At 54.2% G+C, this 21,971-nt stretch overlaps 3 protein-coding genes across 7 annotated transcripts in view; 2 read left to right on the plus strand and 1 right to left on the minus strand.

Annotated features, from left to right (window-relative positions):
• The first annotated feature begins 1,641 nt into the window (after nucleotides 1–1,641).
• Nucleotides 1,642–5,271, plus strand: LOC116746429 (histone H3.3A). Of its 2 annotated transcripts, none has more exons than XM_032617986.1 (4): nucleotides 1,642–1,723; nucleotides 2,342–2,479; nucleotides 2,599–2,752; nucleotides 2,845–5,271. In XM_032617986.1, the coding sequence occupies exons 2-4, from the start codon at nucleotides 2,352–2,354 to the stop codon at nucleotides 2,971–2,973; spliced, it is 411 nt and encodes a 136-aa protein (XP_032473877.1). In that variant the 5' UTR covers nucleotides 1,642–1,723; nucleotides 2,342–2,351; the 3' UTR covers nucleotides 2,974–5,271. The 2 variants fall into 2 exon arrangements, with proteins under 2 accessions (XP_032473877.1, XP_032473876.1); XM_032617985.1 differs by lacking the exon at nucleotides 1,642–1,723 and adding an exon at nucleotides 1,729–1,881.
• Nucleotides 5,272–12,427: 7,156 nt separating this feature from the next.
• GALK1 (galactokinase 1) lies at nucleotides 12,428–18,601 on the plus strand. Its single transcript, XM_032618035.1, has 8 exons — nucleotides 12,428–12,643; nucleotides 13,331–13,520; nucleotides 14,199–14,318; nucleotides 14,522–14,657; nucleotides 14,769–14,950; nucleotides 17,944–18,094; nucleotides 18,197–18,359; nucleotides 18,452–18,601. The coding sequence occupies exons 1-8, from the start codon at nucleotides 12,479–12,481 to the stop codon at nucleotides 18,521–18,523; spliced, it is 1,179 nt and encodes a 392-aa protein (XP_032473926.1). The 5' UTR covers nucleotides 12,428–12,478; the 3' UTR covers nucleotides 18,524–18,601.
• A 109-nt stretch (nucleotides 18,602–18,710) lies between these two features.
• The window catches only part of ITGB4 (integrin subunit beta 4), a 30,644-nt gene continuing 27,383 nt past the window's right edge, over nucleotides 18,711–21,971 (minus strand). For 2 of the 4 annotated variants that reach the window (XM_032617730.1, XM_032617729.1), the window contains 8 exons: nucleotides 21,532–21,768; nucleotides 21,224–21,382; nucleotides 20,648–20,797; nucleotides 19,903–20,091; nucleotides 19,665–19,820; nucleotides 19,418–19,582; nucleotides 19,234–19,341; nucleotides 18,711–19,125 (listed from right to left, as the gene is read on the minus strand). In XM_032617730.1, the coding sequence (XP_032473621.1) occupies nucleotides 18,986–19,125; nucleotides 19,234–19,341; nucleotides 19,418–19,582; nucleotides 19,665–19,820; nucleotides 19,903–20,091; nucleotides 20,648–20,797; nucleotides 21,224–21,382; nucleotides 21,532–21,768 (1,304 nt within the window). In that variant the 3' untranslated portion in view covers nucleotides 18,711–18,985. Of the gene's footprint in view, nucleotides 19,126–19,233; nucleotides 19,342–19,417; nucleotides 19,583–19,664; nucleotides 19,821–19,902; nucleotides 20,092–20,647; nucleotides 20,798–21,223; nucleotides 21,383–21,531; nucleotides 21,811–21,971 lie in introns of all 4 variants that reach the window. The other 2 variants (XM_032617731.1, XM_032617732.1) reach the window with 2 other exon arrangements.

The raw sequence follows: 21,971 nt of genomic DNA on the forward strand, positions 1-21,971 counted from the left end.
GATCTCCTAGAAAAGCCTTGGAACACAAAATGGGTGTTAATTCAGGAGTCCATTCTTTCTCCAGGCTATCTGAGCAGTCAAAAAAAGATGACAGGGTATTTTTCTTGTTACATCCCAGGACATTTGACAGCCTCTTATGTGAGATGTAACCAGCGCCCTGTTTCTCGGCTTTACCCAGGTTCTGAGAACAGGGCATCTTGGTTTGTCTTCTCAGTCTGGCATGAATGAAACAGCTTAATTTTTCCCCTACCCTAAACTTTGAGCAGAAGGCAGAAAACTAAAGTTGATTGAATGATCACATAAAAGTTTAGATATATAATAATTAAATACATACTGTGTGTGTTATGATTGAGAGGGCTGAAATAACGAGAGGAATTTGGAAATAGAGGTTGGGTCAAAGGTGTTTTTTGCCATAGCTGCTTTTTCAAACTGCATTTTTTTTCTCACTATTGATGGTGAGAGGGGGAACTCTGGTGTCAGGAGTAAATTTTTGAGGTATTTGTATTTATAATAATTCTCTGAGTTGAAATCTATATGTACCTGGTTTTGCTGCTTTTTTATTTTAATAATTTAAAATATTCGGTGAGGGACTTCCCTGGCCTCCAGTGGTTAGGGCTCCGCACTTCCACCGCAGGGGGCGCGGGTTCCATCCCTGACCGGGAGCCTGAGATCCCACATGCCTCACGACACGGCCAACGAATAAATAAATCAGTTCGGTGAACCCAGAGTAAGAACTGCGGAGTAGAATGCCCAAGGCTCTGTTTCAATTTTCTGGGCTTTGTTTGGCGGGTCTTAACCTTAAGCCTGCTTTGATATTTTATATAACTGAGTCACCTGAAAAACTAAATATTAAAATCCACTCAAGACATTTAGGCAAAGGTAGGGATTACCATTTTTATACATTTGTCCTGTTTCTTCACAAGTAACACATTCCAGGATATACCATTAAATACAAGTGAACGTATTTAATTTAGTTGTCTTTTGTTTGCTCTTTATGGACATGCAAATACAGTTTTAGAACGGACTATTCCCATTCTGGCTGTAGTCATTTAGTTCAGTTGAATTACATAATTTTAAAAATATGTTGCTTAGTGGGTTACTTCTTGTTTAAGCATTTTGAAATCACAAAGTATTTTGTGATGGTCTAATAACATACAAAACAGTACTTCTAAAATAATTTATCGACATTTGTTTTTTGTATCTATCATTTACCCCTCCCCACCAAACAAAAGAACTCCCTTTTCATTGAAAAGTAATCCCAGGGAATACATTTTTTTTATATATTGGAAAATATTTACAAAATTTTCGTTAAAGAAACCTCTCCTCCTCCTGCATTGTATTAGCTTGATGCAAATAAGGTTAGGCTCCTTCCCGTCCCGACTCTTTTAAGTCCTGATAGGGACCAGTGCAATTCATTTGCATTGACTTTCTATTGTAGAGCTTTGAAACCAAGGGAAGGATCCAAACATAGCTCCATTTTATCCAATCAGAAGAGCCGCTTAGTGCTAAACTCTGATTCGTCCATTCCACTTTCCATTTATCCAATCATTAGGCCACTTTAACAGCCAATCAGTGGTCTAGATGTCCGCCAATCAGCGAACGGGGCCGAAGCACGGCCTTTGTGTCGGGGGATGTCAGCGCGTCGGCGAAAGCGTCAGCCAATAGAAAAAGTCGTTGGTGTATGCAAATTAAGGTCCTATTACGCAGAGACGCAGCGTGAAGCGTGAGTATAAAAACGGAGGCATAGGGGGGGCCTGGAACGCAGAGCGGTTTGGTCGTTAGTCGGAGGAGCTTCTTCCGTTAGTTCGGCGACTGCGGCTCTTCATTGGGCAGCAGGAGCGGCGCGGCTGTCGGGGAAGCGGCGTAGAACTTAGGCATTGGGTAAGTGTTCTTGGGTTTACGCGTGACACGAGGCCCTGTCAGCCGTTGATGTCGCGGGCCGCGGCCGTTGAGAGCCGAGTGCCGGCTGCTGCGGGCTGCCCAGGCTGCTTGCTGGCGCCGGCGTGGGGACGGGTGGTTTTCCCTTGGGGCTTCGTTCCGGAACCATGTCTCCGCCTCTTTCCCGCTGGTGATTCAGAGGTCCCGACGCCGGGTTCCGGGCAGCCGGGCCTCCGCCCGTCGAGGAGGGGAAGTGACTCCTCCCCGCACTCCCCCTCCCGGGGGAGGCTGCTGCTACTTGCAGCCTGAGTCATTAGGGGAGGGGGAGGAGGCGGCAGCCCTCGGCCATCTGCCGCCCGCCTTGGGATGGGAGGAGGCGGGAGGGTAGGGGCGCCGGGCGTCCCGCCCGCCGCAGCCCGGGAGGCGAGCGCCGCGGCCCCGGAGTCAGGGATTTGTTCCGCAGGTGAAAGAAAATGGCCCGAACCAAGCAGACTGCTCGTAAGTCCACGGGTGGCAAAGCGCCCCGCAAACAGCTGGCCACTAAAGCGGCCAGGAAAAGCGCCCCCTCTACCGGCGGGGTGAAAAAACCTCATCGCTACAGGTAGGCAGCGCGGCAGGAAAACAATGACTCGGCGGCGCGCCGCGAGCGGGACGCTTCCTGCTGCTTGATCCGCGCTCTCGGTTAACCGGTGTCCCTTTACGCCCTTCTCTTCGCTTCAGGCCCGGGACCGTTGCGCTTCGAGAAATCCGTCGTTACCAGAAATCCACCGAGCTTCTGATCCGGAAGCTGCCTTTCCAGAGGTTGGTGAGGGAGATCGCCCAGGATTTCAAAACCGACTTGAGGTTCCAGAGTGCCGCCATTGGTGCGCTTCAGGTGAGTGGCCGAGGCTGCGTGTAGCAGGGGCGGAGGGCTTGCGCGCGTGTCTCCTCGGAGAGAGTTAATAGTGTGGCTCTTGTCCTCAACAGGAGGCTAGTGAAGCGTACCTGGTGGGTTTATTTGAAGATACTAATCTGTGTGCCATCCACGCTAAGAGAGTCACCATCATGCCCAAAGACATCCAGTTGGCTCGCCGGATACGGGGAGAGAGAGCTTAAGGGAAGGCAGTTTTTATGGTGTTTTGTAGTAAATTCTGTAAAATACTTTGGTTTAATTTGTGACTTTTTTTGTAAGAAATTGTTTATAATATGTTGCATTTGTACTTAAGTCATTCCATCTTTCACTCAGGATGAATGCGAAAAGTGACTGACTGTTCACAGACCTCAGTGGTGTGAGCACGTTGCTCAGGAGTGACAAGTTGCTAATATGCAGAAGGGATGGGTGATACTTCTTGCTTCTCATGATGCATGTTTCTGTATGTTAATGACTTGTTGGGTAGCTATTAAGGTACTAGAATTGATAAATGTGTACAGGGTCCTTTTGCAATAAAACTGGTTATGACTTGATCCAAGTGTTTAACAATTGGGGCTGTTAAGTCTGACCATACATCACTGTGATAGAATGTGGGCTTTTTCAAGGGTGAAGATACAAGTCTTAACCACAGTGTAACTTACAGTTTCCTTATTAAAAAAAAAAAAAAGTAAACCTGGCAGCTATAGAATACACTATGTGCATTTATAATAGCTATTTTATATATTGTAGTGTCAACATTTTTAAATTAAATGTTTTACATTCACACGTGGTGGGGAGTCTTGTCATTAAGGTGTGTGTAACATAGAGTCCGGTTGGTTTTCTCCTAACTAGACTGCACTTGTTTTTCATACGTAGTAAGATGCTTTGCGCATTATACCTTGCATAAGTCCTCATTCTACCACATGTTAACTAATCCTCTAGCTGATAACGCAGACGCTAACGGGGGGATTTATTTATAAGGGCTCTAGAATATAATACAAGTTATTCACACCAGCATCATCTGTTACTAATACAGTAGTTAGTGCAGCTTTTCTTTGTGTTGTGGTTGGTCTCATAACTAGGTTGCGTTTCCTCTACGAGGAGGGAACAATACCGAACTTCTTTTCCTTGTGGAGTTTGTATTACAGTAACCCTTAGGGTGAACTTGCTGTGGGGGAGGGACACACAGCTTCAGCTCATGGAACCTGCCAGTTAAAATGGTGTCATCTGGTATAAGGTCCTGGGAAAAATCACTTCATAGAGATGCTTTCCAAGTGGTTTTCAAACTTATTCTTCTATTGAAGTTTTTAGGTCAATTATGTATGTTGACTAAACTTACAAATAAACTTGTTTATCCAACTAAGTGTCAAAAACCTAAATTGAATGTTGAAAGCTTAATACATCTTTTATCTAGGTCCTTTTAAGTTTATTTCAGGTTTTGCTTGGTAGACAAAGGAAGCATTTATTTGCAGAAATATTTCTACAAAGCATGTAAACAGCTCTCTGCTCTATAAAAATGCCATGACAGCTGTATATGCAGTGTGGGCTTAAGATTGTATTAATATGATTCTCCCCCCTGCCCCTCTGTTGTGAAGGAAAGTAAATTTCTTTGGAATTCCAGGACTCAAATTTGGCGTCTGTTCCTGAACCTGTTTGTGAAGCACGTTTATAGATCTCTTCATAAAGTGAGTTATTTTAAGACAAGCCCACAGGTATAGAATCTTTAGTCTAAGCCGCCTTTTCAGTATGAAACTAGTGTTCTTGACCAATGATGGCCACCAGTGAAGCACAGTATGTCAGCGGGACATGGGCACAAGAACCACACCTATCAGACAAAAGAATTCTGTATAATTTGAAGTCAGTAGCTGTAGGAAGTCTCTATGCCACGATAAAACAGTTTGGTGGGTGTTTTTTTAAGTTCGGACTAGTTTCAAATTTAGGGTTTAGGGTTTAGGATTGGAAAGAGGCAAGGCAGATTAGGATTGGGAATCTTGGTAGTTTAGTGAGCTTTTTATGAGGTGTCGAAATCTGATGCAGTATAATGAGCTGGTTTCCTAGAAGGTCGATCGTAATGAGCTCTGGAACCAATTCTGACAATTCACTTGCATTGTTCTTGTGAAGGACATTGAAATCCTAGCCAGTGGAATGTGGTGTGGGGTGGGAGTTACAAACACAGGTAGAGAAACGGCTATGGTGATGCATCTCCTTGAGTTACCACTCGAGCTAGAGTAGGTGACAGACTTTCTCACGAAGTCTGCATCCCAAGGTAGGGTTTTACTGGGCAGCTTGGAATCTGCTAAAACAGTGCACCTTACACTTCCATACTTGTAATTTTTAAGCCGACAGGCAGAAATATTTTCTGGTTCTAGGGAACTGCCCACATGTTATAATATCCATGGGTTAAGATGGTAGAACAGAGTCTGAGGAGAAAAGCAAAAATTGGAGCTGATGAAGGCAACCTGTGCTGTTGATGGGTGAGACAAAAATAAAGTTTTTAAAGTTGAGACGTTCTCATCTTGTTAATGTTCTTCATTCGGATGATCATGTTTTTCTTTCACAAAGTTTTGTGGGGGAATGTCCAGGAAGCCTTGCCTTCTGACTCAGCTGGTAGTTTGGGGTGGGGGGAGGGGAGTGCATTCCTCAGCTCTCCCTGATCGTTGTGTCCGGGGGCTCCCCCTCCCTGGTTCCTTGCAAGCACTGTTCCTTGCTTGGTGTCAGGTGTTGGGGCTGGGCTCTGCCTCAGTAGGAAAGCGGCCCCTTCTGGAACACTTCAGGTTGGGCTGCAGAGGGTGGACACAGTCTAGTCAGCTCTCTGCCATTGGATCAGCAGGAAACTCCAGGGCTTGCCCTTAAGTTTCTTCAGGCAAGGGCCAGCCTGCCTATGGGAGCAACAGCAGAAGGTCAGGGATCAGTTCCTCAGGCCTGTGGCCAACCTACCCTGCCACGGAGAAGGGGGAGGTGTAGTTTTCAGCACACTTTCTGTAGTGGTCGTCTCACTGGGTAGGCTAGGCCCAAGAGCCTTGAGCCTCCACCCTGGGCATCCAGTCCTCACCCCTACCTCCCCATCCCTTCACAGTCACCTCACCACGGCAGTCACAGCCACAGCGTATTTCCCTGGGCCCCACCTTGGGCGCTGATGTAAGAGCACAGCTGAGCTCAATGTGCTATGAGCTCCACAGTCTCTTCCTTCCCTCAACCCATTGGCGGTCACACCTGCCTCTGTAGGCGTTCCTCAGGGGTGTCACCAGCCCAGACCATTCCATTGAGCTGGGCCTGGCTTCTGGCCAGCAACTCCAGCACAAGCAGGCAGCCTTCCACCTGCCTTCCTGAAGGCAAGCCTGGAGGAAGGAAGGAAGGAAGAACTGATCCTTGCCCAGGTTGCTAACCCAAATCCCTGCAGCCTGCTCAGAGAGAAGGCTGATGTCCTTGGCCAGGTGGCCGGCCTTTTGGCCCCCTGACCCCTTTGGGTCGGCAGGTCTGGGGGATGAGCAAGGCTGTGGGCCAAGGTGGGTGGGTGCAGCTGGGACAGCTTTGTGCATATTCACAGAGGGTGTGCTGTGAGCAGGGATCAGAGGCTGCTGTCCTCCCTCCTGGGGTGGGTGGAGAGGTGCCAGCTCCCTGTTCTGCCTACTGCCCAGCTGCCCCTAGCAGTGAGGGAAATTCCCACCCTGACAATCAGCATTGTTCCAAGCAGAGTCATGGGACGTGTGTGTGACGTGTCCCCAGCCTGTCCTGGTGTCCTCACCTGAGCACTATGTCCAGTGTCCAGCCAGGGACCCTCCACCCCCATTCTACCCACCCCATTGCCCTTCCTGAGAAAGAAGCTAAGAGGTTCCGCAGACACCCCCCTACACCCCAGCTAGGGAAGCAAGGCGGGGGGCGGCGGGGCAGCTCTTCAGTGAGGCCGTGACTCTTGGAGGAGCTAAAAGGCCACATGGGGTCTGGAAAGGGGCACAGAGGGGTGTGGTTGGGCAGTCAGGGTCTGGGGTCTTCTCTCTGGCAGCTACCAGCCCCCCTTCAGGGAGCTGCAGTTCTGGGAATATACACAGTGGAAGGGAGAGTGGGCTGAAAGGAAGAAGGCCATCTCCAATTCACCAGTACTAGTGGCAAGAAGGGCTCTGGGGAAGGGAGGCTGGTGGGCTGCAGGCTTCTGGCTGGCCGCCTCTGGCTGAGGGGTATGTGAGGGACTGCACACGTCCGCAGGGAGATGGTGCCCAGGCTCTGTTAACATCTACTCCCTTCCCACCCTCTCTCGGACACACTAGGCTCCAGGACCTTTCCCATAAGCGCCTCACCGCCTGGCATTGAGCCAAGAGCATCAGCAGAGGGGACGGGATGGGGTTGGGTCCAAGGTCCAGCCTTCATGAACCTGAGGGTCCTGTGACAGTCCGAGGGCCTCTCCCTCCTCAGTGCCCTGCCTTTGACCAGCCTCAGTCCTGCTGCCCACCCACGGTGGGCTGGAGACCTGCCAGCTGCTGTGCCTAGGGCGAGGTGCAGGGAGAGACAGCCGCAGCTGCAACTTGTGAGTCTGGATTTGCTCCCTGCCCAGCCATCAGCAGGGTGGTCGTCAGCCTAGAGGGCAGGAACTTCAGGGACACAGTGGGGGTACCAAATAAAGACGAGGCCTGCAGCTGGCGCCTCTTAGCGGGGCATCTGAGGCCGGGGATGGACAAGAAGCTCCCGGTGCTCCAAAGGCAAGACCTGAGACTGGTCTGCCTCTGGAGTCGTGCCTGGCACACAGCACAGACTCCAGGCGTGTTTGCTGGCCAACCCAAGGCCCTGGCAGCCCCACAGCGCATCTGGCTGGATCTGCTTCTGGCATGGGTGGCAAAGAATCAGTCAGGTTCCCAGGAGCTTTGGTTACTGGCCTGGCTTCCAAATTGGGAGGGTTCCATGTAGGAACTGGGGCTCCAGGGGTCCAGGAGAGCAGCTGCCCCTCCTGTTCCTTGCTATGAGGCTGAGCTTTGGATTTTAATACTTCAGTAAGCAGAGGCTGGCAGAGCAGAGGCTGCGGCAGGTCAGAGTGCTCCTGGGGACAGGGTGGTTGCAGTACAACCATCTCAGTGTCAGACAGACCCAGGTTCAAGGCCCAGCTGTCCTGCTTGGATGAGTTCCTTAACCCATTTGTGCTTCTTTTCCTCATCTGTAAAATGGGAGTAAAACCAGTGTCTACCCAATAGGCTTGTAAGGATTTAATGAAACCACGTGTGCAAAGTCTGGTGCCTTTAAAACAGAAGTCCAGAGCACTGACCAATCAGAACAGGCACTGGTAGTGAACAACCAGTGCTGTCCTGCAGGCTGCATCTCAGCCCTGATACCAGGGTTTACCACAAGCTTGATATTAGTGTTATCAATATTACAGAAGCTGTTATCACTAATGTAGCAGAAGGGCAAAGGAGGCCCAAATCAGGAGATAGGTTAACCCCCTGGGAACAACAAAAAGAACCTCCCAGAATGAGTGAAAGCGTGAGCCGTCTGCTGAGAGCAAACATTTTCAGAGACTGTAGATATTAGCTTGGGAGATATGGATCCAAGTCCCATCAGGAAACCAGTCTTTAACTGCAGCGGAGAGGCCAGAGCTGCATGAAGCACACAGACCTTCACTGCATGAAGAAAGACTGGGTCCAGCAGGGAGGGCCCAAGGGCTAAGAATTGAGCGCGGGGACAAACACGGACTCTGGGAGAGAAGAGCTGCCTCTGGGACACCTGTCCTCAGTGGTGGGCCCGGTCTCGCCATGACCTGGACAAACAGCTTGCCTAGGCCACTGGGCACTCAGCTGGCACGGGTGGTATTCCCACCACTGGATAATTTGTCCCCGTGGGGGCTATTACTGAGAATTCCATCATGACACCTCAGTCCTGTGTGACAGTTGGCTCTGGTTCCTCTGATACAAGTAAGTTTTTTTGGCCAGCAGATCAGAGGACAGACTTTGGGTGACAGTGTCCCCTTTAAGGTGCCACCTTCCCCCCAGTCTTGTGACATCTGGCCAGGAAATGGGAGGGAGGGTCAAAGGTCAGAGGCAGACTTTCTCCTGAACAAATTTTATGTAACATGCTAGATGGGATTCAAACACTGAGAGTAAACAGGTCTCCCAAATGAAATCAGTGTTTCAGAGTCCAGAGCGAGCCATCAGGAGCACCTGCCCTTGGGTCAAATCAGGTTTTCCAAGAACAACTGAAACATACAAACGATGAAGATGGATCAAAGGGGGTGTTTTCAATCAAAAGGAAACAATGGAAATAAACAGGGGTGGGGGCTGCCTGGTGGTCAGAATCCCCAGAAAGCTCTTTATTCCTCTGTCAGAGGGTTTATCTCAGTCAGGGTGGGGAGGGGGTCAGATTGAGACTGCCTCCCTATCACAGCCCAAGGCTTTTATCTGGCCCACCACCTGCTGGCGAGTCCAGCAATGTCTGTTGTATTAATGGATGATCGATAATAATAGTAAACATTTATTCTGTGCTTACCAAGTGCCAGAGGCAGGGCTGGGCACTCTATGAAGATGACCTCATTCACTTCCTTTTGAAACAGTCTGTTAGGAAGGAAACACACTAGCCCCACTTTGCAGATGAGAAACTGAGGCTCAGAGGGGTTAAGTCATCTGACCAAGATCACACAATAGTAAGGGCAAAGATTTGGGCTCAGAGCTGTTGGACATCACAGCTGAGGTGGGTAAATGATGCGCAGAGTCGGGGAGGCTTCTCCAGTCATTGCCTCGTGGGGAGGCATGGTTTGTGAGTTTAATTCCATTTCAACCAGACCCAAGGGCCACTCACCGTTTTGTCTTGTTTTATTTTGCCTATGCCAAAAAATGCTTTACTGAGGAGTGCTCAAAAGGCCCATTTAAAGTGTGTAATTCAGTGGTTTCGGTATATTCACAGATACGGATAATCATCACCACTGTCAATTTTAGAACATTTTCATCACCACAAAGGGAACTTGGTACTCTTTCCTAACACCCTTTTATTCTCCCATTCCCCTCAGCCCCAAGCAGCCACTAATGTACTTTCTGTCTTTATAGATTTGCCTATTCTGGACATTTCGTCTGGATAGGACCATACAATTTGTAGTCTTTTGTGACCGGCTTCCTTCATTTACTATGTTTTCAAGGCTCATCCATGTTGTAGCAGGTATCAGAACTTCATTCTTTTTATGGCTGAATAGTATTCCCTTGTATAGACCACATTTTGTTTATTCATTTTTCCCTTTTGGATTGCTTCCACCTTTGGGCTAATGTGAATAGTGCTGCTATGAACATTAATGTACGAGTTTTTGTGTGGATATATTTTTTCTCTTGAGTGTACATTTAGGAGTGGAATTGCTGAGTCATACGATAACTCTATGGTTAACATTTTGTGGAACTGCTTAACTGTTTTACATTCCCAGCAGCAGTGAATGAGGGTTTTGATTTCACCACATCCTCACCAACACTTGCTATTTTCTGTCTTTTTTTTTTTTTAACTTAAGCCATCTTAATGGATGTGAAGTACTACCTCATTGTGGTTTTTTTTTTTTTTTAATTAATTTGTTTATTTCTTGGCTGCGTTGGGTCTTCGTTGGCTGGCTTTCTCTAGTTGCAGCGAGCGGGGGCTACCCTTTGTTGCAGTGTGTGGACTTCTCATTGTGGTGGCTTCTCTTGTTGCGGAGCACAGGCTCTAAGCACACGGGCTTCAGTAGTTGTGGCACATGGGCTCAGTAGTTGTGGCGCACGGGCTTTGTTGCTCCGCGGCATGTGGGATCTTCCTGGACCAGGGCTCGAACCCGTGTCCCCTGCATTGGCAGGCGGATTCTTTTTTTTTTTTATTTTTTATTTTTTTTTTTTTTTGCAGGCGGATTCTTAACGACTGTACCACCAGGAAAGCCCCTCATTGTGGTTTTGATTTGCATTCTCCGAATGACTAAGGATGTTGAGCATCTTTTCATATCTTCTCTGGAAAAATGTTCAAATCTTTTGCCCATTTGTTTCAAGCTTTTAAGCCTTTTCTTTATTGATCCCCAAGCCTTATATTTAGTCTTTCTGCCCATTTTTAAGTTGTCCTTTTTACCGTTGACTTGTAAGAGCTCGTTATACGTTCTTCTTTCTTTTTTAAAAAATTTATTTAGGGCTTAGCTGCTCCGCAGTGTGTGGGATCTTCCCAGACCAGGACTCGAACCCGTGTCCCCTGCATTGGCGGGCGGATTCTTAGCCACTGCACCACCAGGGAAGTCCCTCTTTATACATTCTTTTTTTTTTTTTAATTTATTTATTGTTTCTGGCTGCTTTGGGTCTTTGTTGCTGCTTTGTTGCTTTTCTCTCGTTGTAGCGAGCGGGGGCTACTCTTCATTGCAGTGCGCGGGCTTCTCACTGCGGTGGCTTCTCTTGTTGCGGAGCACAGGCTCTAGGCACGCGGGCTTCAGTAGTTGTGGCTCGAGGGCGCTAGAGCACAGGCTCAGTAGTTGTGGCGCACGGGCTTAGTTGCTCCGCGGCATGTGGGATCTTCCAGGACCAGGGCTCGAATCCGTGTCCCCTGCATTGGCAGGCGGATTCTTAACCACTGCGCCACCAGGGAAGCCCTCTTTATACATTCTTGATACAAGTCCCTTAAATATGATTTGCAAATATTTTCTTCCATTCTGTAGGTTGTCTTTTCACTTTCTTGATGGGGTGGTCCTTAGATGCACAAAAGTATTTTATTTTGATGAAGTACAATTTACGTATTTTTCTTTTGTTGCTTGTGCTTTTGGTGTCATATCTAAAAAACCATTGACTAAGCCAAGGTCCCAAAGGTTTAACCTTATGTTTACTTCTAGGAGTTTTCAGAGCTGACTTTTGAATGTTCTTGGGGCAACCCCCTGAGCAGACCCCAAGCTACCCTGGCTGCAACCCTCCACAAAACCCCCACTCTAATCCCGAAGAGTCTGCTTACATTTCAGCCTTTCCCCTCCAAGATTTCGTATGGGGTGGCCAACTGCAGACAGGTATCCCAGTGAGGAGTTGGGGACAGCTTGAAGGTTTAGGATGCAGGCTGGTGAGAGAGGAGGTGGCTAGTGTCAGACTCTGGGCACCAGGCCCTGGGACCAAGGTTCCAGGCTGAGAAAGCACCTGCTGGGGCCAACAGACCAACCTACCTTGGCAGCTGGGTGGGTCCTTCCAGGAGGGGCTGGGCCCACTGCTGTCCATCTCCACCCTCCCTACTCCTCCATTGCTAGGAGCTGGGCCAGCAGGTCCACTCTAGAAAAGAAGCCTGTAGAAAGTGACTCCACCAAACTTGGCTTTCCTTATTTCTATTTACACTGATTGTCTGGCGGCCCTCTGACAGATTTATGATCAGAGGCTGGTGACCTCTCACGGTTGCAGGACTTTAGGACCTAGGAGATCCTTTTGAGAAACCCAGGTGTTGGAGGCCAGCGCTATTGCTCAGGCTGGGGTAGATGGCTGGGTGGATGGGTGTGTGGACGCAGAGAGGGGCACCAGGGCCAGGAAAGAGCAGCTCAGATGTCCGGGGCCGGCCAATACCCGCCCCGCTGGGCGCCCAGCACTTCTTTGGAAAGCCCGCCGCCAGCCCGCCCCGCGCGCCCAGCTGGTGGATTGGGCCGGAACCGCGGGTGGGGCGGGGCCAGCGCGGCCCTATTTGGGGCGGTGCGTGCAGCTGTGTGAGCCGACGCAGCGCGGCTCCGCCCCGAGCATCCCGAGCCGACCTGACTGCGCCCGGCAGAGCCGCAGGGTGAGTGTCATGGCCGCTTCCGAGCAGCGCCAACCCGGGGAGCTGCTGGCCAAGGCCCGGAGAGCCTTCCTGGAGGAGTTCGGGGCCGAGCCCGAGCTGGCCGTGTCGGCCCCGGGCCGCGTCAACCTCATCGGGGAGCACACGGACTACAACCAGGGCCTGGTGCTGCCCATGGTGAGGGGCTGCGGGGGAGGCGCCATCTCCCCGCTTGCACCGTTGGGCGGGCCGCTCCGAACTTTTACTCCAGCCGAGTGTGGGGGACGAGCACGTGGGAGAGACCCTAGGACGGGGCATTTCACACGTTGGAAGGGAGGAAACGGGGAATCCGCGAGGAAGTAGGCTATGGACCGCTGATCCTCGCCATCTCCTTGGGAGCCACCTCAGATTGTGGGAGGATGCGGAACTGGGCCCAACTGTAAACCGAGGCGAAGTAGCCCTAAGCCTCCTGGTCCAGCCCGTTCAGTTCGCAGAGGAGGGAATGGAGGCACAGAGAGGGCTAGTGATCTGCTCAAGGTCACACAGCTGAGGTGGAGCTGCCTTAGCCTGGGGCCATGTCCATCCCGCTGTGCATCTTCCAAAATGGGAAGGCGTCAGAAAGAGCTCGTCTGGTTCTGTTTTCCTATTGACCCACAGCCAGGAGCCCACGCTTAGGGCAGAGGCCAGGTCTGCACTCCCGCTGCACTGGCCCTGCCCCTGAAGACCTATGGGGTGGGACCCAAGCCCCCCAAGGCCAGATGGACATGCAGGCTCTTCCCTGAGACACTCCCCATTCCCTTCATGTTGAGCCTGGAGGTCGCCTCCTTGTCCGTCCCTGGCCCCTTGGTAGTGGAAGTTTCGCATACTATTTGTTTCTTCCGCCAGGCGCTGGAGCTTGGGACTGTGCTGGTGGGCAGCCCCCGGGCAGATGGGCTTATCTCCCTCCTCACCACCTCTGAGGATGCCGACGAGCCCCGCCGGCTGCAGTTTCCCCTGCCCACAACCCAGCGGCCACTGGAGCCTGGGGCCCCCCACTGGGCCAACTACATCAAGGGAGTGATTCAGCACTACCCAGGTATGGGGCCCAGGCCTGGGTCAAATTCCTGTCTCTCAGCCACGAAGCTCATTAGCTCATCTAATCCACTGTGGGGTAGGCATGCAGCGTGGAGCTTCCCCATTGTACAGGTGAGGAGACTGATGCCCCCAGAGGTTCTAGAACTTGCCCTGGGTTGCCCATGACATGATTGGAGGAGCCAGGGTTCAAACCCCAGCCCGTTGGTCTCCAGAGCCCTAAACCAGGAGAACTAGGAGTCTGTGTCCCAGGAACATCAGGGTAGGAGGATGGAGGGCGGCGGACCGCTTGGCCCAACAGGTCGGTGGCCTCTGACAGTTGAGACACATTTCCCCGGAACCCTAAACCAGGAGAACTAGGAGACTGTCCCAGGAACGTCAGGGTAGGAGGATGGAGGGCTGCGGACCGCTTGGCCCAACAGGTCGGTGGCCTCTGACAGTTGAGACACATTTCCCCGGAACCCTAAACCAGGAGAACTAGGAGACTGTCCCAGGAACGTCAGAGTAGGAGGATGGAGGGCGGCGGACCCCTTGGCCCCACAGGTTGGTGGCCTCTGACAGTTGAGACACATTTCCCCGGAAGCTGCCAGGCGGTTGCCTCCTTTGTACCAGGATACATGCCCTTCTTGTGCTCATCCTCCCAGATGGCCTGTCTTACCGTCATCCATTCTTTCTCCTGCAGCTGCCCCCCTCCCTGGCTTCAGTGCAGTGGTGGTCAGCTCAGTGCCCCTGGGGGGTGGGCTGTCCAGCTCAGCATCCCTGGAAGTGGCCACGTATACCTTCCTGCAGCAGCTCTGCCCAGGTACCTCCTAGACCCCAGCTCCCAACGCAGCCCTGCTTCCCTGAGGTCCTGTGATCAGAGCTTCCTACCCCAATTGTGGCTTTGGGGGAGTGGGTGGGGAATCTCCCTGGAGTATCACTGGACACACTGGGGGCTGCTCCCACCCTCCCACCCCTAGTGCCCCCTCCTGGGCCCCAGCCTTCCCACCTTGCCCTGTGCTGCAGACTCGGGGACAATAGCTGCCCGGGCCCAGGTGTGTCAGCGGGCTGAGCACAGCTTCGCAGGGGTGCCCTGTGGCATCATGGACCAGCTCATCGCACTGCTGGGGCAGAAAGGCCACGCGCTGCTCATTGACTGCAGGTCAGGGGCTCCCCTTGTCCCCTCCCACCTCATAGGAGAGCTCCTGGATGAAACATGCGCGGCAAACAGACGCTTGGCCTTGTCATCTTCCTGGCTCCATCTCCATCCCAGGTCCCTGGAGACAAGCCTGGTGCCGTTGTTGGATCCCAAGCTGGCTGTGCTCATCACCAACTCCAACGTCCGCCACTCATTGGGCTCCAGCGAGTATCCCCTGCGGCGGCGCCAGTGCGAAGAAGTGGCCCGGGCGCTGGGCAAGGAGAGCCTTCGTGAGGTGCAGCTGGAGGAGCTGGAGGGTGAGAGCTGGCTGGGTGCACTGTGTCCTGGAGATGGCTGGGCACCCTGGGGTGAGGGGGGCTGCTGGGCTCTCGCTGTGGCTTTGACCCGGATGTACATCCCCTCACCTCCAGGGACCTCTGCCAAGCTCTGCCCACTCCCCCAACACTGCTGACTTAGGACTGCTTGAAATCTCCATATTGTTTTTTCTAATGTGAGGATTAAGTATCCACCATGGAAAATACAGAAAAGTACAAAGAAGAGGACTTTCCTGGTGGTGCAGTGGTTAAGAATCTGCCTGCTAATGCAGGGGACACGGGTTTGAGCCCTGGTCCGGGAAGATCCCACATGCCGCAGAGCAGCTAAGCCCGTGAGCCACAACTACTGAGCCTGCGCTCTAGAGCCCATGTGCCACAACTACTGAAGCCTGAGTGCCCAGAGCCCGTGCTCCGCAACAAGAGAAGCCACCATGAGGAGCCCGCACACCACAACGAAGAGTAGCCCCTGCTTGCCACAACTAGAGAAAGCCCGTGTGCAGCAATGAAGACCCAAGGCAGCCAAAAAAAAAAAAGTACAAAGAAGAAAATAACAAGCTATAAGATCACTACCCAGAGATAGCCACTGTTAGCATTTTTTTTTTCATTTTGGCTGCATTTTTTTTTTTTTGCGGTACGCGGGCCTCTCACTGTTGTGGCCTCTCCCGTTGCGGAGCAACAGGCTCTGGATGCGCAGGCTCAGCGGCCATGGCTCACGGGTCGAGCCGCTCCGCGGCATGTGGGATCTTCCCGGACCGGGGCACGAACCTGTGTCCCCTGCATCGGCAGGCGGACTCTCAACCACTGTGCCACCAGGTAGGTCCTGCATTGGGTCTTCGTTGCTGTGCATGGGCTTCAGTAGTTGTGGCGAGCGGGAGCTACTCTTCGTGGTGGTGTGTGTACTTCTCATTGCGGTGGCTTATCTTGTGGAGCGCGGGCTCTAGGTGTGCAGGCTTCAGTAGCTGTGGCACGTGGACTTCAGTAATTGTGGCTTGCAGGCTCTAGACCGCAGGCTCAGTAGTTGTGGCGCACGGACTTAGTTGCTCCGCGGCATGTGGGATCTTCCCGGATCAGGGCTCGAATCCGTGTCCCTTGCATTGGCAGGCGGATTCTTAACCACTGTACCACCAGGGAAGTCCCAGTTTTAAAAGTTTTAATTGAAATATCCCTGACTTACAACGTTATGTTAGTTTCAACATCTGTATTCTCAAGGTTGAGTATACGCAGTGTTGCCACCTGCCCTTTTTTTTTTTTTACTTAACATTATCTCAGAGCCCTTCTCTATGTCATGAAAGGCCTGTCATCAACGTGGCTTTTTAAGCTACATAGCATTTCAGCACCTAGGTGCACTGTGATTTACTTAACCATTTCCTGGTAATCATACCTAACACCGTGATGGATTTTTTTTTTATATAAATTTATTTATTTTTGGCTGCGTTGGGTCTTCGTTGCTGCACACAGGCTTTCTCTAGTTGTGACGAGCGGGGGCTACTCTTTGTTGCGGTGTGCGTACTTCTCATTGCGGTGCCTTCTCGTTGTGGAGCACGGGCTCTAGGTGCGTGGGCTTCAGTAGTTGTGGCGTGCAGGCTCAGTAATTGTGGCTTGCGGGCTCTAGAGCACAGGCTCAGTAGTTGTGACGCATGGGCTTAGTTGCTCCACGGCATGTGGGATCTTCCTGGACCAGGGCTCAAACCCTTGTCCCCTGCATTGGCAGGTGGATTCTTAACCACTGCGCCGCCAGGGAAGTCCCTGTGATGGGCTGTTTTTCTTGTTTGTTTGTTTGTTTTTATTTTTGGCTGCATTGGGTCTTCGTTGCTGCACGCAGGTTTTCTCCAGTTGTGGTGAGCGGGAGCTACTCTTCATTGTGGTGCTCGGGCTTCTCACTGCGGTGGCGTCTCTTGTTGTGGAGCACAGGATCTAGGTACGTGGGCTTCAGTAGTTGTGGCTCACGGTCTCTAGGAGTGCAGGCTCAGTAGTTGTGGCTCGCGGGCTCTAGAGCGCAGGCTCAGTAATTGTGGTGCGTGGGCTTAGTTGCTCCGCGGTATGTGGGATCTTCCAGGACCAGGGCTTGAACCTGTGTCCCCTGCATTGGCAGGTGGACTCTCAACCACTGCACCACCAGGGAAGCCCCTGGACGCCTCTCCTTTTGACTTCCCCTTTTCTGTTATTTCCTCACCCTTGTCGCTGCTGTCTGAAACTTCAGGACACTGAGTCCTCCCTGCCCGCCTTTCCTTCCTCCCCACACCCGGCCTCTCTTGGTCTCTGACTGTTTTAACAGCTGCCATCTCCCAGCGCTGGCTTCTCCCAGCAGGGCCCCCTGCGCAAGGCAGTCACTTTCGTCAGCTAGAGCTCAGCTCCATGCCTCCCCTGCTCCCAAAACCTCTCTGGCGCCCAGAGTCAAGTTGTAAAGTCCTAAGCGCTCGGGGCTGCCATTAGCGACTCAGCTTGCTATGCCAGCTTCAGCGTTAGCCAGTGGGACAGCTTGCTGGCTCCCTGGGGTGCCCCGGGCAGACCTGGTCTGTATCCCAACTCCGGAGCCCTGGCCCTCGGAGGCTTCGCTGTTAACTAACTCCAGCAAAAACACCAGCAGGACTTTTCCTTCCTGTTCTGTCTTGGCCTCTTGAAGGCAGCACTGTGTCCTACGCACCATGGAAGCACTGAGTCTGGGGCTCAAACTGCTGTTTATCGAGCCCCCACTGTGTGCCAGGCGCCCTGCTGGGGGCACTCCATGTGTCTGCTCAGCCTTCCCTGCGCGCCAAATGAGGCGGGTGTCCCCTTTTCTAGTCGAGGAGGGGAGGCTCTGAAACCTTGGTCACCAACCCGAGGTTCTACCCATAGCTTGGCCAGAACCAGGTCTCAGACTGGAGATGCCCCCGCCCCCCCCAGCCAGCGCCCTGGAGCCATCGTGCCCCTCCTCCACGTCCACAGGGGCCCAGAGGTGGTGGATGGTGGGTCTGCTGACTCCTTTTCCGCCCCAGCTGGCAGGGAGCTGATGAGCGGGGAGGCCTTCCGGCGGGCGCGGCACGTGGTGGGCGAGATCCAGCGCACAGCCCAGGCAGCAGCCGCCCTGAGCCGCGGCGACTACAGAGCCTTCGGCCGCCTCATGGTGGAGAGTCACAACTCGCTCAGGTGAGATCCCCGGGCGCCCAGCACCTCCCGGTCACAGGCTGTCCCCTGTGCCGGATGGGGCTGGTTCAAGGCCTCCCGCCTCCCCGTGTGTCCTCCCTGCAGGGATGACTACGAGGTGAGCTGCCCCGAGCTGGATCAGCTGGTGGAGGCTGCGCTCTCTGCGCCCGGGGTTTACGGCAGCCGCATGACAGGCGGTGGCTTTGGTGGCTGCACGGTGACCCTGCTGGAGGCCTCTGCCGCCTCCCTAGTGGTGCAGCACATCCAGGTGGGTAGGTGCCAGAGACTGGGGGGAGCGGGAGAGATGGGTTCCTAGGGCCGTGCTGTGCTCAGACCCCGCCCCACCCGTCCCTCCTACAGGGGCAGTACAGCGGGACCGCCACCTTCTACCTTTCCCAGGCGGCCGACGGCGCCCAGGTGCTGTGCCTGTGAGGCCCTCCCAGGCCGGCCCACGGCAGGCCTGCCCTCCAGCCTGGATGCTCAATAAACTTGTATTACCTCTGGCTCTGATACCTGCCCGTCTCCAGAGGTGGATGTATGCTTGGGCATCAGAGAAAGGTGTGTATAAGAACTGCTTGCCTGCTCTGGGCAGGCCCCAGAAACATGGACAGGGCAGAGCTCAGCAGTAGCAAAATCTTTTATTAAGTGCAGAACAAAGCTGGGACCTTGTCATGCTGGTCCTAGCTCTCTGGTTACAAATGGGCTTGGGCCCAGGGTAGGAGGGCAGCTGAAGGGCCTTCCGGGACCACTTCGTGCCTCCCAGAGGACACCTACCCCCTGCTCTGTGGCCAGAGGCACCGGCCCTGTGATCAGCATGCGGGTGGGCTGGTCGCCAGGGGTCCAAGGATGGAGTAGCCGAGGCAGCGCCAGGGCGAGGAGGCGGGGGTCGGGGGCTCAGGTCTGAAAGAACTGTTGGTCCACGTGGGTGCTGAGGGTCCCACTGGCGGTCAGTGTCCGGCTCACAAACTCCTGTGTCACGTTCCGGGTGAGGGAGCCATGGGCTTCCAAGCGCTGGGACCCCAGGGTCAATCCGTCTGTAGGGGAAGAGGTGTTGAAGGGTCCACCTGGGTCCCCAACCCCCTTTCCTCTGTTGGCACTGTGCTCCCCCGGGAGAGCCAGGAGCCCCCCGCCGGGCAACTCACCCAGTAGGACGGGCTCAGTGGTGCTGGAGTGGGTGGTGGTGATGCTGTACTCTCCTGGCATTGGGTGCTGGAAGAGCCCCGAGTGGCTGCCCAGCTGTGGGAAGGCGCCTGGAGTGGGCAGAGGGGCCAGTCAGAGCGTGGTGCCAGGAGAAGGTGTGGCCAGAGAAGGGGTGAAGCAGCCTACCTCCAGCCTGGGACTCGATGGTGATGATGCCTTCACGCTCCGGCCCGAAGCCTTGGGTGGTCTTGGCCTGCACCTTGAACTTGTAGGGCACGTTCTCGCTGAGGCCTGGCACCATCAGCCGGCTCTCGGGGCTGTCGCCATCCACCAGGAACGTGGTGGCTGGCTCTGGGCGGGAAAGATGCCTTTAGCCTCGGTGGCTCCCTCTCCACCCTTCCCCTGGTCCCCCCGACCCTGGGGCGGGCAGCACCTCCTCCGTGGGCCATCTCACAAGTCACCAGGTAGCCGAGGATGTCGCCGTCAGGCCTGCGCGGCCGCTCCCAGCTCAACTGCAGAGAGTCCGGGCTCAGGGCGGTGAACACCAGCGGGCCCGGGGCGTTGGGCGTGCTCAAAGTGAAGGCAGAGCCTGGGGACAGCAGAGGAAGGGTGTCGGTGGGTTTGTGGGTACGAGATGGGGGGACCACTGTCAGGGTCGGGGGGTAACTCACCCGGTAGGGGGCAGAGAGGGCTCTGTGGGTGCACCTGTGACTCGATAGTGATGACACCCTCGCGCTCTGGGCCCCAGCCTTCCTGGCTCTGGGCCCGCACGCGGAACACGTAGGAGTGGTTGGGCAGGAGGTCTTCCAGCACCACCGACGTCTGGCTGGGGTTGGGGATGTTAAGCTGGTGCAGCTCACCTGGGTGGGGATGGAGGCAGGTAGCAGAGCAGCAGAATTCCTCATTCCTATCCCCAGCCTGATCCCACCCCTTCCCTAGGCTACTGTCAAGGTCTAGCCACCACCCACCCAGCATTAGCTGTGGCTTGGGTACAGGTGGGGTCAGCCTTGTATAGTACGGTTGGGTTGTTCAGGTTGTACGCTATACAAGGGATGAGTGGAACCTGAAATCCCATCTGTGTATGTTGGCTGTTTATGGGCCCCGGGCATGCTGCCGCGAGTGTGTCTGCCCACGGAAGTGCCACTTTCCGACTCCCGGAAAGACATAGGCCAGCAGAGGCCCTGGGTCCCTAGGCCGGTGAGGCCTTGTTAGGTAAAACCTAGCCGTGGGAATGATTTGGAGAGAGGCCTAGGGAGGTGGATGAGGTCTCATCAGGAGAGGCAGTGGGAGTCTTAGAAGAGCGAGACTCTCTCAGAAAGGTGGGTGGTGGGGGGAGCATTAGTGTTCAAGGGACTTGGGTGGACTCCTGACAGTCGGGTGTCCCCGTGTGTCAGCCCGACAGCAGCCGTGCCTCACCGCCATTCAGCAGCTGGTACTCCACGCTGTAGCCCTGCAGCGTCCGCTCACACTGCGGTTCCTGCCAGCTTACTTTCAGAGACGTGGGTCCCAGGGCTGAGAACACCAGGCGGGTGGGTGTGTTGGGCACACTGGGAGCCAAGCGGGAGCCTGGAGACAGGAGGCCACAGTCAGCCGGTGTCGGGGGTGTCTGGGCAGGAGTCCTAGTTCTAGCCCTGACCGCCCTCGGCTGTGGCGCCTGCATGGACCGCTGGCCAGGTGGCCCGCTCACCCTGCAACACCCTGTCCAGGCCACTCGGCACCTCCTGAATGTCCTGTGCAGGACGTGGGTGCGGGCCCTGCCTGTGCCGAGAAGGCGTGAGCTCGTGAGTCAGCCGGCCCCCACCCTCCTCAGCTGGCCTGGCCCCTCTCCTGGCCCAGCCCAGCACCCCCAGAGGACAGAAGCTGCGTTAGGCACCAGCGCTGATGTGGATGGAATGGAGGGTAAGGTGGCACGGGCAGCGGCGGCGGTGGGTGGATGGGTGACAGATGGTGCAGGACAGCTGTGGAGGCACAGGATGGCCACCCCTGTACTACCTGGGCCCCAAGAGGGTGCTGCTGGCTGCCCAGCCAGGATTATAGAGTCTCTTGAGTCCCCGGAGTGGGGGACCCCCTTCATCTGAGCCCGACTCCAGGACCCCAGGGCCCAGGACAGCGGAAGCCTGCTCCTCCCGTGTTCCCAGATGGGAGGGAGGCCTAGGGCAGGACAAAACAAGAGTGAGAGGGCAGGAAGTGTGCACGTCAGAGGATGGGCAGGAGGGGGACGGCAGGCCAGCAGCCCGAGCCTCCAGGAGCTGGAAGAGAGGAAGGATTAGGGGAGAGCAGGGGAGGTGGCGGGCACTCACTCTGGGAGGAGAGGGAGGTGAGGGTTGAGTAGTCCCTGGGCAGCGTGGACGAGTGCGAGTGTTCCGGGCGGGTCAGCGAGTGGTAGTCCCGCGAGAGGGTGGAGGACGTGCTCAGCACGCGGTGGGGCAGGTGTGGGCTCAGGTAGGTGCTGTAGGCGGCGTTGCTCACAGCCATCCTGTGCAGGGAGTTGGCACTGTCCGGGAAGGCAAAGTCCATCCGCCCGTTCACCAGGTGCTCTGTGGGGTAGAGCAGGGTCACCGGACCGGCCCGCACCAGACCTGGAGCCCCTCGGGGCAGGCTGCGGCCCTGGGAGTTCCCTGGATTACCTACCCTCTGGGGGCCCTTGGCATAAAAACAACCTGCTTCCCTTGGCCCGCCAGGGACAGAGGTCCTTGGAGGAGTACAAGGGCCCCCTAGGCGTCTGCAACTCAGGTCCTGT

The sequence above is a fragment of the Phocoena sinus genome, chromosome 20 (genome assembly GCF_008692025.1).
Source record: "Phocoena sinus isolate mPhoSin1 chromosome 20, mPhoSin1.pri, whole genome shotgun sequence".
NCBI classification, from domain to species: domain Eukaryota; kingdom Metazoa; phylum Chordata; class Mammalia; order Artiodactyla; family Phocoenidae; genus Phocoena; species Phocoena sinus.